General features: G+C 43.5%; 1 protein-coding gene across 4 annotated transcripts in view; it reads left to right on the forward strand.

Moving 5' to 3' along the window:
* Window positions 1-15,299, forward strand: part of NEK6 (NIMA related kinase 6) — a 57,078-nt gene extending 41,779 nt beyond the window's left edge. For all 4 annotated transcript variants that reach the window (XM_068657074.1, XM_068657071.1, XM_068657072.1 and 1 more), the window contains 3 exons: window positions 4,950-5,044; window positions 10,270-10,383; window positions 14,475-15,299. In XM_068657074.1, the coding sequence (XP_068513175.1) occupies window positions 4,950-5,044; window positions 10,270-10,383; window positions 14,475-14,585 (320 nt within the window). In that variant the 3' untranslated portion in view covers window positions 14,586-15,299. The remainder of the gene's footprint in view (window positions 1-4,949; window positions 5,045-10,269; window positions 10,384-14,474) is intronic.
* Window positions 15,300-16,227: the final 928 nt, after the last annotated feature.

Here is a 16,227-nt window from a genome sequence, read left to right on the forward strand (position 1 = left end):
CAGCATGCTTGTGTCCTCTCAGGCACTTGCAAATTTTCCAGTACTTTTGGCACTTAAAAATGGCTAAAGCAAGAAAAGCACAACCTGAGTTGCTCTTTATTTTTCTTAGCTGAGTTGCTCAGGCTTTCAGTGTTTTTTTGTATTATTTTTTTTTTGGTGATGAAAAGAAGAGCTGTATTATATCTCATTTTTATTATTTAATGTTTCTTCAGTAGTCCAAAGAAGCTTATCCTTGACAGAAACTTCATGTATTCTTATAGATCACAGACTAGGAGAAGATTAAGGCTCCTGAAAATACGACAATATATAAACAATTACCCAAAGCTGAGCTAATTCCCAAGTTATTCTTCTGCGAAAAGATGCGAAAATATACCCCAAATTACACAAACTTTTAGAAACTGATACTTTAAAACCAGACTCCTTTTAAATAATGCTGTACGTTTTTCTTGGTGGCCTATGAGCTTGTCTGGAGAGATCTGCAGCAGGTGAGAGTTGTGGACTGTCACTTGCAAGTAGAATTGTTTCCATGCTGTATTTGCATCACCTGATATTATTAAAACCTATTTAAATATTTTTTGTAACTACATGTTCATGGCATACGCTTTATTTTCCGGCATATTAAAGCTAAGCTGGTAGTTTTGAAAATACCTTTTTATTTTTAAACTGAGTGGGTTTGTTTGTTTTTAACAACCAAGTTTTTAATGGGTGGCATCACCAGTTTTTGAACACAGCTCTTTGTCTGTTTCATTTGCAATGAACATGTTTCAAAAATCACAAGTATTTCAAAACATTACGAAGTTTGTTTTGACAGGAGTGGAACATCTCGGTGACGAAGGAATGCTTTAATCAGTATTACCCCTTTGAGGCCCACGTTGCTCTCTGATATCTCTTGGTTTGAAACTGGGAATACTCTGTAAAGATACAATAAAGGTCAGAATTTGTTAGGTTCTTTCATATTCAGAACTCTGTTGCCTGCTGTGAGAAAGCAAAGTGGTAGATTCAGAAACAGTATTCAGCTCGGTATGAAGATTAGCTGGAAGGTGCTGGTGAAGGCAAAGCAATAAAAGCTTTCCTAATCAATTGCTCTTACATTTTGCAGCCAAATATGGCTATGGAGTTAGATTAGTTTCAAGACTTTTATTTTATAATACTTAAAAAAAAAAAAAAAAAAAAAAAAAAAAGAAAAAAAAGTACAGAACTTATTAAAATATTTGGAAATATTCTCTGCTGATTTCTGTCTAATAACAATCTGCCTGAAGGTGTGAGAGTGCTGCTGCAAGAGACTCATCTGTGGTACGTTAAATTCAGTGAATGAGGCTCTGTAAGAGGGCTTCCTAAAAGCATGGATCAGATTTGCAGGTAGTCTTTGTTTGTTCCCAACTATATATGGGAGGAAAGGTATTTGAATTTTATTTCTGAGATAACTTTGCTGCCTTTGCCTGTGTTTTCCTGGTGAAACAAGAGACTCTGCTCTTAATTTAACTTGGAATAATTAGCAGTTCCCTAACTTGGGTGTTGCACCAGAGCTGTTCTGGTCCACACGGGCGTTTTAGCTGTGTACACACACACACGGAGCTTGGGAAGGGAGAAAGAAATGCTGTTCTGGGGTCTGTGAAGCAGGCTGATATGCAGTGAAGTGCTTCGACTTTCAGGAATAGAATGGGAAGATGCTTGCTTAGTCATACTCTTCTCTATCGTTTTGTGACCTTTATAACTTTAAAGGCATTACTCTAGCAGCTGGTGATTAATATTGAATCTGAACAATATTTTGTATTTTCAGCAGGGCAAATGCCAAAGAAAGTTTCTGATTAATAGTCTCCGATTAGACTATTCTTGTCAAATTGACTAATGTAATGCAATGGTGAGCCCTGACTGATTGCATTGGAAGTCTTGTGCGGTTCTCTAGAAGATGCTCATTACAGGAGATTCCCACATAATGTTGGACAAGTCATAAAGAGAATTGGGCTTGTCAGTCTTTTATCATGACAGTTATTTAAAAATTAATGCATCAGTTTTGAAACGCGGAGTACTGCTTGTTCGTACATTTGCTGACAACACTACAGTAATGATAGGTAAATGTGCAAGGTAGGCTTCATAAAATCAGATCAGGCAGGGACTGCTCCACAGACCTATTAATATAATGGAACGGACTAATGCACAAAAAATGAAATATGGACTAGAACGCACTCATCCATGTTGTAAACCCTGTCATTTTGCTTTGATCGAGGGTTGTTTTAAGGCATTATCCGAAACGACAATTTTAGCCTACCAAGCAGACCCCTGCTAACGCGGAAGGCAAGGCCATAACTTTAGAGCCCACACATTGTTATTTGCTCTGAGCTCGTTACGCAGTGACCCAGAATAACTGATAGCAAGAACAGCTACTGCTGGAGGCCACCGCTGGCACCGCATCCTCTGAAGCACACAGACCTTGGGAAGTAAGAGTGGGAACAACCTCCACGTTCCCTCCTGCCAGTTCTGGGTGCTGTGGTCCACCCCTACACAGCTCCTTCACTCCCTGCTGGTGAAGGGCAGGAAGTTTTCTCTTCTCTCTAGTCTGGTAACTTTCTTGTCAGATCTCAGATGAGAAGAAGCACTGAGAAGTGAAAAGTAGCAAAGTGTCTTACATGCTTATGTTCAATGGAGACTTCCAAAACTGTTTTCAAGAGTTTAACTAATCACTATTTCTTCCACATTTGCATATTTTTAAGGAGGAAAATGAATCGGTGCTATTCTAACCAAGTGCAGCTCTTCCACGGAAATCTGGAAGCTGTATGGGAATTACTTGGAGACCTGTGTTGTCCATCGTGTGCATTTTGCATGCACAGGGGAGACATCCATGGAAAGCCTTGCTGGATTCTTTGAATGAGTCCTGTCTGCTCAGGCTGTTCTGTGAAGTTACTCTGCAGTGTGTTAAAAAGTACTATCGACAGAACTCTGGTCCAATCCACATGTAGAGGCCTTTTCCTGGCAATTAAAGCCAGACAGATCTGGGACAACATCAGTTCAGCATACTCCTAGGCTGGATGTGATATTACTGAGCAAGGAAATATAATAATCTCCATGTGTTATTTTTCCCGTCTTGTAGTCTGTGTAGAATTTGCAAAAATGTACTTTCTTGCTTTGTACTCCTCACCTTGAAAGTGAAGTAATTTCTTGCTTGAATGACCTGCAAACGCAAGCTGAATTCATCATGTAGTGCTCCTGATTACTGAAACTCCTGGGGGACCAAATAAATGAGCCAGTCAGGGAAGTGGTCCCCTTTCTTGGTTACTTGATCTGTTTTGATGAGTAGAGTTGTATATATGCATTGCTTTGGAATAAATTGGGTAGTTGCATTGATAGTGCTAACTTCAAATCAATGCTCTTTGTTTTGACTAAATAACCTAAGAAAATATTTCTGTCTTTGATTTTCAGCTCTGCTAGGATGCTGATGTACTAACTAGTATTGCCTGGCCGCCCAGGGGCTGCCCCGTGCCCAACTGCTCCTCTCTGTCTTGGTTTCTGTGCCCGTGAATTCGTTGAGGCTGTACACATCTGAATTGTGTATTGTGAATTGTACAGTGCCTATACCAGTGGAATCCCGGCCCGTGTTTAGGTTTTCTGGATGGCAGAGTAATGCAGATAAGTTTTGGCTCACCTGTGCACTTAACACAGTGTGGTCTGAGCTCACGGCGCTTGAGGTGCCTTTGCCTGGGTTTCACAGAGACCTCAGCAGCCCCCCGGTTTGTGCTGCGTCCTGCGTGCGCTCTGAGGGGGATTTTGCCTTTCAGGAAGTTGTTGCTTTCCACTCCAAAAGTAATTTGTTTCCTACAGAGTGCCAATCCCCCCTTCAGGAAAGCTGGGGGAAGGTGGTGGCAGCTCTCCCTCCCGTCGCTACCACCGTTCATCTGCTTAGGAATCTTTCAGCTGTCGGTGGTCAGGGTTTAGAATGAAGAAATTGTAAACTGAAAGTTATGGGCAAATGAAACATTTGCCATCTTGTGAGAAAGGTCTTTAATTAGGAGAAGGATACACTGGAATGCCAAATGAAAAAAAAAAAAATTGACAGGGGACAGGGACGCAGGAGAAAAGAGAGCGTATAAAGTCCTTGGATGTTTTAATAAATGATGTATCTGAGGGTTATTTGATGTAGCTGAGACTGCCAGGATGTCTTGTATTTTCAGTACCACAACTGAAACTTATTTAGGATTTTAAAAAGAGCCTTTTTGAGGTAAGGAATTTATTAATAATTTCCTGTAAGTCCTGTCCAAAATGCTGTAGTAAATTTCTTGTGATAAAATACAGACTTCTGGAAGTAGATAGAAATCCCACAGCTTCTAACATGACTGTGAGTTGGAACAGTGTTTTAAAGTTTGGAATTATTATCTTGCTTCTTCCAGAAAGTTTTCGAATACCTGTCTGATGTCAGACTTGTTACTTCCATTTCTCTGCTACAGTAAATGGTCTCCTGAACTCTTAAAAAGGGTACCCCGTCATATCTGCAGCTGATCTGTCATGCTGCTAGTGCGGTATATGTCAAGTGAACTTTCAATGGATGTGCTGTCACAGGATTCTTGTTTTAGCAGTGTACATTCATGACATCTAACTTGCAGTTTCATATGCTGTTGAGTGAACCAAAGGAGAATGATCGTTTACAACAGCTCTGTCCGTGAGCCACTCCGGCGGTACTTGGAAGGGGGAGATAACTTCCCTCAAATTTCAGAAATACAAAAGATATTTCCAGTAACGTTCAGCAGTTCTCTAGCTTTTCCTGTGGTTATATTTTTGGTTCTACATAAGAATGTGCCTTTGAAACCATGACTTCTTTCCAAATTTTTGTGCCAGTCTCTTCTAATGAGCAATATGTGCTAAACCTAGTCCTTGAGCAAAGTCAAACTTCTGTACGATGCAGGTTGCACTGTCTCTTTCTAAGACAGTAACTCCTCATTTGTTCATTTTCTTTACAGTGGGAACTCCATACTATATGTCCCCAGAAAGAATACATGAAAACGGCTATAACTTTAAATCTGATATCTGGTCTTTGGGCTGTTTATTGTATGAAGTAAGTATCTTCTAACTTTTTTCCCCGTTTGTCTTAACCACACAGTTAGTGAAACAGGAATTGAGTAGGTCAGACTTATTTTAGCTTAGTTGTTGAGAAACTTTCTGAAAAAATAACTCTATACTCATCATGTGATTTTTTTTGAACTTGAAGAACAAAGAAATTGTGCCATACAGCATGGTACTTACGCAAAGTTAATTTAGTAGGTCCCAGTAGATGCTGAGGATACAGATACAAACAAGCCAGTTTACTGCATTTCGTTCTTCTAACTGTGAGGAGAGCTGTAATGAGGGCAGCATATTCATAGTTTCTCCTGAATACCAGTTGTTCTAACAATAGAAAACTTATTTGAACGTAAGCTACTGGTTTGTTTAATGGAATTCTGACCAATTGGAGTATGTTAATTTTGAGAGCTTTCAGTAATGAAAAGTAGGGTTTTTATATAACATTAAATCATTGTTTCTTTAACTATATTAGAATATAGCTGGAGTATTTTCTGACTGTACATTGTCTTACAGACAAATGAACGGATACAAAGCAGGCACACTTTGTATGAACTGCATGCTTACTGTGTAACTAGTTTTTAAAGTATTTTTACATGTGTTTATTACATGCATTTTAAAAATAGGTGCTATGACTATAACTACTTTGGGTTTTGTGATTTCATTTTTATCAGAAATCAGAGTTTGGAACAACATTGTGGTCATTAATAATTTTAAATGTATGTGTCATCTTTGAATTCAAGCGAAAGTGCAAGTCAGCATTTAGAAAGTTTTTATCCTTGCCCAGAGAATTAAAAATCCCTAGGATGTTTAATTATAAGGCTACTGCTCACATCCTCTTTGGATAATAGACCTCCAAGTGTCAGGGTCATGCTTTCCTGAGTTACTTTCAATTATGTGAAATGATGAAATTTTTCTTCTCACTGCAATTTCTCACAGCTAGATGGAATGAGAGAATAAGTGAAAATGCAATTATTTTGTGAGCTAATTAGATATGAAAACAACTGTAGTTAAACATGTAATTCAGCTAGTTGGTTAAACAAACCTTTAGGACAAGACAGTAAAAAAGCAAATTCTCCTATGATATAGCTCTTTCTGGCAGGAGTTAAGTGCTTGTTGCTGTTAACCACTTCTGGGAAGAATCCTCACCTAACACAGCTGAATGCTTGTTCAGCGAGGTAACCTTCTCCATCGGGCTGCTCTGAGTCAGTTCTGAGACTGAGCTGTACTGGAGATGGGACTCCAGATTTATGCAGAGAGAAATATTTAGCGTTGTGCTAAGATATGTTTTTGTTGCAGGCAATATGGTCTCCTTATGGCACAGTAGTCTTAGTACTCCTTAGATCTCAAGAAGACTTAATTGTGCACTAAACATAATTCTCTGGTAGGAGTAGCAGTACTATAGTAACGTGAAAGATTTGGCATCTGAAGCACTTTTAAATTTACTTCCTACGTAGGTAAGGCTTTACTTTGTGAACGAGAGCTGTGAGATCTTGCAAATTCCAAGAAGGACTGGACGGTTACCAATTCTGTGTTCGCTAGATAAACAGCTACTTGACTTTTTAAACTTCTTAGATTTTGGAAAATTAAAAATCAGATTCATACATCTTTGAAGGAGCCGTATTTTTATCTTGGCTAATTCCTTATAATAAGAATCTTTTTCCATTTGGCTTAAAAGTAAGGAAGCCATGTTTGTTTGGTTATGAGTCACTTCTGATATTTTTCCAGATGCATTGTGTAGATAAGCTGCAGAGGGCTTTAATGTACAAATTGCCTTCAGAGATGTGCATGTCCACTGGAATTCACTTATATAACGTTGAGGGGTTTGGGATGTGATGCCAGATAGCACCACTTAACTTTGACAGTCATAACCGTACAGTGATTTTTATTAAATCTTATCAATACAGTAGCAACTGTCTTCATCCCTCACTTTCTGTAGAAATCTGTCAGCGAGATCACTTGGAGGAATGAAAATAAGTTGTTAATTCCAAGAACATAGCTACAAGCAATGGCTTCAGCAGTTCTGGCAAGATGACCAATATAAGCACCAACAGCGATTCCCGTATAGGTATTTTTTCAACCAGTCATCCTGCATGGTGGTCATTTTAAAAGGAGATCTGGCTGTCCTGCAGTAATTGTTCTAATCAAAATGTCAAAAGCAAACCCAAATGAAGCATCAGCTGTTGTTAGTGGGTATGGAGCGCCTGTAGCCATGGCCCTCCGCAGACCGGTTCCAGCCACAACCAGGGTGCCGTCTCTTCCCCCTTTAATTCCCTGTGTCTGCCACCCCGGAAGCCTCTGTTGTTTCCTTTTCATTTCTTCTCTTTTGCACATGACCACTTAATTGGATGTGGAAGGGAAAGTTAATGGGAATTGAAAAACCCTTTTCAACCAGGCTGAAATTATTGATTTTTCTATTGAAATCCGGGAGACCTTGTTTAACCCGTGATTGCTTTATGCACCCTCCGTAACGCGCCCGTGGTTGTTTTTCTTGGAGCAGTCCTGTGTGCTGGGCTCTCCTCTTCTGTTCTGCTGATTGGGAGCAGTTTGCTATCAATCTCTAATTGGAGATTAGAAGCTCTAATTGCAGTGTGTAATTTTTCCCCACTGGTCTGCCTGTTGCCATTAGGACTGCAATAGGGATATAACTTCACCCTTTTGCCTTCAAAAACTTGGGAAGGGCTGCAGGCACCACAGCTTTCTAGGCTGCTGCCTGCCATTGGGCCGCAGCCCACAAACCAGTCCTCAATTATTCAACCTTGGGTCTATAAAGCTTATGAGGAAAGGCTCTTCATTATTGCTGTTTTGCTGATAATGGGTGAAACTGCAGAGAGGGACAGCCACAGCCGCTGCTGAGCCCTTTGTTGCGGGTTACGAGCTGTTACAAGTGTAATTCCTCTTCTCTCTCAGCCTGCAGCCAAGCACAGTGAATGTCACGGGCACAGCAAACCCTGCAAGCTGTGTCACCTGGAGCATTGCAGCCAGAAAACTGAACAAGCCTGTGATTTTGCTGAAATGCTTTTGGGAGCTGTGTACTCCGTTCACTGTGTCCTTCAGTGTGCTTTGGGTACCTTGGGATATTCGGCTTTGCCATTTTTATGCCACTCTGGATATCTGATAAATATCTCTGAAAGAGCCTTGTGCAAAAAAAGCTAGTCGGGAGGCACGAAGGAAGATAACCTTGGATAAGTGACATGAAAGAAAAAGCCCAGGACGTTTCTTGTTGCTTTTCTGTAAGGCTCAGGATTCATTGTGCCAATGCGTGTTGCAGGTTAGCAAGGCAGAAATGTAATAACCATAAATTGTTTTAAAGAAGTCTTTATGATTCAGACCAAGTATAGTTTCTCTTAGCATGTCCTGCATTGCTTAGCACTTGATGTATGTTCATTGCAGTGCAATTTTGCAGCCTTCCCCTGCAGCACCCCGTGCCGGGCCACGTCCGAGGGCTGGGAATGAAACCCAAATGTTTTCAGACCCTGCCCCACTCACAACTGCCAGCCTGTCACCAAGGCACTAATGATCCATCAGTCATGATTCCTAACTGCAGGATAATAGAGTAGAAGATCCAGTATTGACTGTTTTTAATTCTGCTGGGAGCTTGCTGTGTGTCAGCAGCAGGACAGTGTTCTTCTGATGGCTTTCACAGCGCATGGTAATGAGCAAAAGACTAATAATTATCAAATAACCCCCTGTTAAAGACATAGTGAGAAGCATCAACTTCAGCTGGCCTCAGTATGAAAAGCTTGCCAATTTGCTGCAGCTCGTGGCAAAATGCTTTAAATATCTAAACAGAGTGGGTAATGCCAACAATTATCCAGTGGCGCTTCGTCAGGCGGAGGCAGGGCAGCGCGGCACGGTGTGCGTCTGGCAGCGCGGGTGCTGGGCAGCCCTGAGGACCAGCACAGCACGGAGTAAGAAGTGACAGGGCTGTGGTGGGAACGAGCATCCTGCTCCTGTGCCTCGTGGCTGCCTGCACAGCCCCGTGGTGTGGTGCTGGTGGGTCCCAGTGGGCAGCCCTGACACCAACGTGGTTTGTGCCCCACTGTGTTCAGAAAGCACCTCCTCCTGTGGCTGCTTTCCTGGGGCTCGTTGTTCAGTGCTCATTTAGACCTCCTGGTTAAAAATTTGCAGTATAGGCGATTTTCCACACACAGAGATGCAGTTTCCTTCCTGACACTTAAGTATCGTGTAAACATCTCTCTGTAAGGAGCCTCTGTGTGCTCTGTAAGGAGTTTTTCCCCACCAAGAGCCTTCCGTTGTGCTCTCTGTGCTGGGTGAATAATCTGTTTATGTCAGACATCTGTCGTGGGTTTGGAGATGCAAATAGTGGATTAATAAAACAGCATCTGAAGAGGAAAAAGCCCAGACCGATGGGGAAAAGTTTCAGCAGTTTGGATCCCCAAAGTGCCTGGGATGCTCTCTCCTAAATAGCAAATTTGCAGGGGGAGGGGATGATTGTTCCTGTAAAGGCTGAACTGCACCACTCACATTAAAAGGTTCTTTGTATTCTAGGTAGCCAAATGTTCAAAATCAATCCATTTATTTCTTGTAGCAGTCTATTAAAAATTTACCAGTCACAGAGAGCAAATGCATTGGCTGTTCTGAACATGATCATAGCCGGGGAAGGTTGAAACCGTAACAGTTATCAAAGACAGCGGAGCTGCTTTGTGAAGAGATGAACACATTTATCAGGTTTGCAGTCCTCTTTGAGCCGTTTGGTTTCTAACCGGCTGCCCAGCAGCACGAGCACCCTTCCTCTGTTTAAATGAGCCGGTTCTTCTGTGCTGCGTGCTCTGGGCCGCTGTTTACAGACAACTCTACGTCTGAAATGTTTTTGGCAAATAACCACAGCGATGGGAAAACGTGTAGGGACTTTGCCGTGTAATGAGGTGCAGGGGGGAAAGATGCGTGGCTCCGTGTGTGTGCAGGGAAGGTGGTGCAAGCCCTGCCCAGAGCCCGCTGCCCCCGGCCGCCTGCTGCAGGATGGCTCAGGGGGACCCATAAGGTGGGGGCCGAGCGGGGCCTGGGGACACAGCCACAGCTCTGCGCCCCCTGCGAGGGCGGTGGGGCCTCGGGGAGCCCCTCTGGTGTGCGGAGCTGTCTGACCTCGGCGGCAGCATTTGCTCACAGTCAAAGAACGAAATTTGCTCCTGCAAATCGGCAGTACTGAGGGCTATTAAAGCTTTCCCATTTCTGAAACGCTTTCTCTGTTTTTCTCTCCAGATGGCAGCTCTTCAGAGTCCTTTCTATGGAGATAAAATGAACCTGTTTTCTCTTTGCCAAAAAATAGAGCAATGTGACTACCCACCTCTTCCAGCTGAACATTATTCTGAAAAGGTAAATTGGGAGCATTTTTGGAGGGGAATGTGGGGGTGCCGTGAGGTACCTCCCCGAGCACAGGAGAGGAGGCCGGGAGAAGAAGAGCCCCCGTCTAACGTAGAGCAGGGGCTGGCCAGAGAGAATGCCCCGGGTGCCTTTATGGCTGGCTAAGGAAGCTATTGTTGTGATGTCTGCATATCAACAAGCTAAATTAAGACAGAAAAGATTTTCTTAATGCGATTTCTTAACATGGGGAGCATTTTGATACTGAAAGTCTGTTATGCTGGCAAAAACAACAATGAACCGTGGGAAAGCCCTCTCCTTGCTTCCCTTCCCTTAAAATAACATACCATAAAACCAGCGCTTAAATTTCTGTTTATGTAGATTTCAGTTTGTTACAAGGAGGGGAATTCTTTATTTTTTTATTTTTTTTAAATAGAGGGGGAGGGAAGGAAAGTCGCTTACTCTAACACAGTAAGTGTCAATACACCAGCTGTGTGTGGGGGGTTGAAGTTTGGGTTTTGTTCATATGAAAGGAAGGGATGGAGAGCAGAAGCTCAGCTGGTCTACCTTAAAAAAAAAAAATCCACTCTGCATACTTGCTCTGCGATGTTTCCAGCTGCAAACACCCATGGTGTTTTTTAGGCAGGGCTGTTTGAGCTTTGCTTTTTTTTCTTTTAAGCTTTCTTTTCCTTACCTTGACAAACCATCTGTTTTCCTTACTTCCTCATTCAGTTACAGTTGCCTGCTATTTGGAAGGAAATGGCTAATGTAATTTTGAATGTTCATCGTATCCTTCACGGGTTTTCTTTTGTTTTATTTCTGCCTCAAAGTCCTGAGGAGCAGGAGGCAGGCTTCAGGGCAAACACTGCACACAGCAGTTAGCGGCGGCCTCGTGCCCGACCTGCTCAGCATCTGGGCTGCTGCGTGCTGGGGGGGGACAGGGATGAGTGGGGTGCAGGAGTGCTTTTCCCTGGACTGGACATAATTAACTCTCTTTAATGGCATTTAAAAGAGGAGTAAGAACACCAAGGTTTCACCAAGTTTGGGCAAGCTGCAGGCGGCGCTGCACGGGGTGAGTTGCTCAGGCAGGGCTGCGGAGGAGCCTGCGTGGAGCTGTGCCTCACTCCGGCCTGAGCCACAACGCGGTCCCCTGGGGCTGGTGTCATGCTGTCCTCCAGGCCACCACACAGCCTACGTAAGTTACATAGCAAAAAAGAGCTATTGTGAGAAGATTATTCGAGAACTGTTGTGGAAAAGTGGAATTTTTTTCCCAAGCTGCTGTGGCAGCAAGTCCCAGCTCTGTGCCTTCCCGTTCGCCATGCTGTTGCAGCATGCATCTCAGGATATGCCTGCTGGCAGCAAGAATTAGTGTAAGTTGACAGATGTGTTTCCTGTCTTTACAATTACTGTCTGTTTGCTTCCCTCTGGCAGTGCTAAAGAGTGTGTGTAGTGTAGTGATACAATCCAGGGTGAGAAGGATGGTTTAAAGCTCAAAGGCGCCAGGTCCCAGAGAACTAGACTCCAGATGGTGTTCATACACTATTAACAGAATGCTTGACAAAGTCTGAGGAGGGCTGTGCCTTTGGCTGTAGCTTAGCTCGCTGTATGAGCTGCTGCTGCTTACATCAACCACAAAGAGCTTTAATTCTGAGTATTAGAACATGGCTCCACCAGGAGTGGTGTCTGGTGCTGTAGGTGGCTTTAAAGATTGGACTTTGGAGATTATTTTGGAGTGGGGAGACAAAGAGAAAGGTGGGTTAGTGTCTTCCACCAGCCATGCAGGCTGGGTCCTTCTGAAAGGCTCAGAAATGTGGCGGCACTCCCAGCAGCTGCACCAGAAGGAATCCGTTCTTCTGATGGGCAGGGGTTGGTTACCTCTGTCTGGATGTGTGCGTTTTCCTTGAAGAGTGTCTTCATCTTAGATGGAAAGGGCAGATTCTGTAAAGCCACCCTAATGTTGTCCCTGCAGCAAGGTTGTAAGTGATGTGGGAAGGCAGCAGAGCCTTTGCATCCTCCCAGCCCAGGGCAGGGACGTGGGTTAGGCTGTGCCAAGCTACCAGCTGTGTGGTGTTCTGGAGCCCTCAGCACATCCATCCTTCACCCGGCAGTGCAGCCTCAAAACAAGGCTTCGGCTGTGGGCCAGCTGCTGAGCCACGAGTGTTTTATGTGGGGCATCATTTCCCATGGACAAGGCAGAGCATTTATGGGAAATGCCTGCTTTAATGGTGCTCCCCTTCAGTGGTGTCCTCCTGGCGGTCGCCTTTTGTTCAGCCCAGTCTCACGAGGAGCTGGCTTACTCTTTGTTAGCAGGAGGAGCTGGGACTCCAGCCAGGATTAGTTTTCTCTCGGAGACAAGCTTACTAGTCATGGGTTGACTATCAGAGCGTGGTCTCCCGGTTCCTTACAGCTGATGGTGAAGTGCCTGCACCGTGGTGGTTGAGAACAGAACTCCCCACTCTGCCGAAGCGCCGTGGTTTGCCTGGGAGCACATTGCTGCGTGGATACATTGGACTGGGAGCTCAGGTTTCGGGCAGAGCTTTAGAAGCACCGTGGTTGTTTGTGGGTGCTTTGTTGTGGACATCTCAGGGCTCAGGTGCGTGTTAAATCGTTGGGGTCTCAGCTGTTACAAACCACCACGTGCCCCCAGATGAATCAGACAGGGTCACCACAGCAGGTGTGAGAGTGGGACAGGGCCAGAGGGACAGCGGGGCTGAGTTTGCTGAGGATGGGCTGGCCAGGTTTTATATCTGTGTGTGCCTGCAGCAGGATCGGGAGGTGGTGAGGTAGCGACAGCGTTACAGCGCGTCCTGCTTGCATGGGACGCGTGCCCCTAGCGCTGTCCTGCCCACATGCTGTCTGCCCCCAGAAATCCTGCTGGAGTGGGCTTCAGCCCCTGCGCCAACCTGCAGCACGGGGCCTGGCTCTGCACAGAGCTGAAACCTCATTTGGGTACGTTCAGTAATGCAGCTGAAATGTGTGCCTGATAGCTGTATGGTCATGCTTTTAATTACCATTAAAATAATTGGCACTGTGGCTACTGGGAGGATGTGAGAAGATCAGAGGCTCAAGGCTGTTTCTCCCTATGCCTCGGGGGTACGAGCAGCTTTCAGTGTCTGTATAATTAAAAGCTACAATCTTTCATGTGCACAATAAAGAGTGTAGGGAGGTGGGGAGACTTCACCCTTCTGCATTTTATTTATTAAACATAATCAATGACCAGTCTCTCCTTCACAAAGGTTTTCCAGGAAACACTGGTGTTTGACAGCCGTGCTCAGGCATCCTGTGTCTGAAGGCAGAGGTGCTGCTCAGATGTTTTACGTTAAAACCCTCCCGGCTGGTTACAAAGGCTGATGTGGGGCATACGGCTGCTGTACAGGAGAGTTCTGTTCAGGACAGGTTTTTAAACCCCTCCTTCTACTTTCTTCTGATTCCCCTTTCACTGACACGTCCATCCGTGTCTGTTGGCTCACCTGGACTTCTGGAAGCTCAGTCCTTCCTTCCTCACGTGCACGTCCTGCTCCTGCCCCTGCCCCTGGTGCCCAGCTCCCGGTGCCCCTGCTGCTTCCTCTGCCCATGCCCACCCGGCCGTGCCACAGGCCCTGCTGAGCGAGCTGCTCTCACCTGATGGCACTGGTCAGCCTCACCACTTCTCTGAAGCAAATCAAAAATCCCACTAGAAAAAAGGCTGTTTCTGTTTGCTTCTAAAGCTCTGAAACTCACAGAGTCAGGAGCGATGGAGCAGCCAGGCGGCTGCTGGGCCCTCTGGAGCCGTGCGACGTCTCTGAGCAGTGAACAGCGAACCCACCGAGTGTATGGATGCTGGCAGTGCATTGTAAATGACACAAAATCCACTGTGGTGTGTGGATTAAAGCTCCTGTGCTGATGGTTTGGTGGAAGAGGGTCTCTCTAGTCCTTCCATGGGGCAAGAGGGGAGGGGCAACAAATGTCTGCATGTCTGCCCTGCAGTCTGCCCAGGCCCATCTGTGTGTACAAGGGCTCCTAGCTCCTGCCCAGCAGCCCAGTGCTCAAACAGCCCCAAAGCCTTTTCCAGGGAGAACCGAGCCAAGTAATTTACGTGTTTGCATGCCTGTTTTTCTGTCTTTCAGCTGCGGGAGTTGGTCAGCATGTGCATATACCCCGATCCCGATCAAAGACCTGATATTGGTTACGTGCACCAAATAGCAAAACAAATGCATGTTTGGACCTCCAGCACTTGAACCATCTGCAAACACTCTCAAAAGCCAGCACAGCTTAGTCTTACTTGAATTTTTTTCTCAGATGAAACCGACTGGTGCCTAGTCACGCAAGCGAGAGGGTTGAGCACTCGTAGCAAGATGCTCTATTATTTCTGCAGGTTATTTGACAAGGACTCTTACAAGGTGGTCATGCTTTAAAGTGAAGATTCTGTGAGGTATTGCAAGTGATTTTTTTTTTGTTTTGTTTTGTTTTTAGGCCAATAACATGTTACAGTTGTAGATCATTTAAGGGTCCTTTCTTAAAACTGTCGTGTGTAATCTAGGATAGATTATATTAACAAGGGTGTCAGAGCATTTGACACGCCTCTTCTATCTTAACTGTAATGTGAAATATTGAAATAATTCCTTTGGTGAAATCACTTTATACTAATGTAAGAATTACAGTAGATTTTTGTGTAATTTGTATAACTGCTACTTTGCCTCTTCTGCAAATGGTTAATAGCGAATTCAATTTTTACTTTGTGTATTTTAAAGCATCCATTTATGTGTTTTTATTAATTCCCTCCTCTTCAGACTTAGAAACTGGGAGGGGCTTGGGAGGAGAGAAATGCATTTGTTTAATGATTTTTTTATTTTTTTTAACTGAAAACTTAAGAGTGAATATTTTGCTGATGCATTTACTTGTTCATTTGGCTACAGCCAATTAGATGAATTCAGCATATAGCTGGGGGAGGGGAATAAAAAAACAAACAAACCCCAAACTATCATGCTTCTGCAAATAATTCCTCTAAATTTATCTTCCCATTTGTTGTGACTATTTTTAGACTACAAGTTCGTATTGAAAACCAGTGTTTAATACAGCTAGATTTTGGGGAAGATACTTTTACACATTCAGTAGTATGTTAAGTACCAATAGGTAAAACTTAAGCAAAGCAGTGTTTTAAACTCTGAAACATTTAAAAAACAAGTAAGTAAAATGCTTTGTGTATCTAATTCTACATAAGGATCAGCCCCGTCTATATAACTGTGAAAGCTAATTTACAGAATGTGAATTTTTATAAAAATCTCAACCTGATTTGAAGGAGTCATCTTCTTTAACTAAATGAAAATTTTCAACCAACTAAATTCATTCATTGAATCAATGATTTGTTTCATTACTGTCAATGAAAAATATTCACTGCTTTAGGAACAAAACTTGGATTCACGTTCAAGTGTTTCCATTTCATTTGCCTGTTCAGAGGAACAGTGCTGCACTTAGTGTTCTTGAGGACTACAGCGGGGGAAATAAATAAGCCTGTTCTGTTACAGCGCTGCTTCCATGTGTGACGGTGGCTAATGCCAAAATGTAGATTTGTGTGTGACAGTTCAAATGCAGCCTGTGCCTTTTTTTCTGTTGTTGTTGTTTTGTTGTTTTTTTCTTTAAGAAAAGAATACAATCTTTTTTTTTTTTTTTTGAAATAAGATTAGGGTTAGAGGGTTACATACATATATATGCTTTTAGTGGATTTTTTTAACCTAATTTTCTCTACTTAAAGGAAAACTGCAGTGCCATCTTCAACTACTTTCCATCAAATTCTGAAGTATTTATATAGGTAGCAAAGAAAAGCTATTAATTGCTGTGAATAATGTTGGTATCATTAATGCAAGGTGCCATTTTATCGAG

Source organism: Anas acuta, chromosome 20 (assembly GCF_963932015.1).
Source record: "Anas acuta chromosome 20, bAnaAcu1.1, whole genome shotgun sequence".
Lineage (NCBI taxonomy): Eukaryota > Metazoa > Chordata > Aves > Anseriformes > Anatidae > Anas > Anas acuta.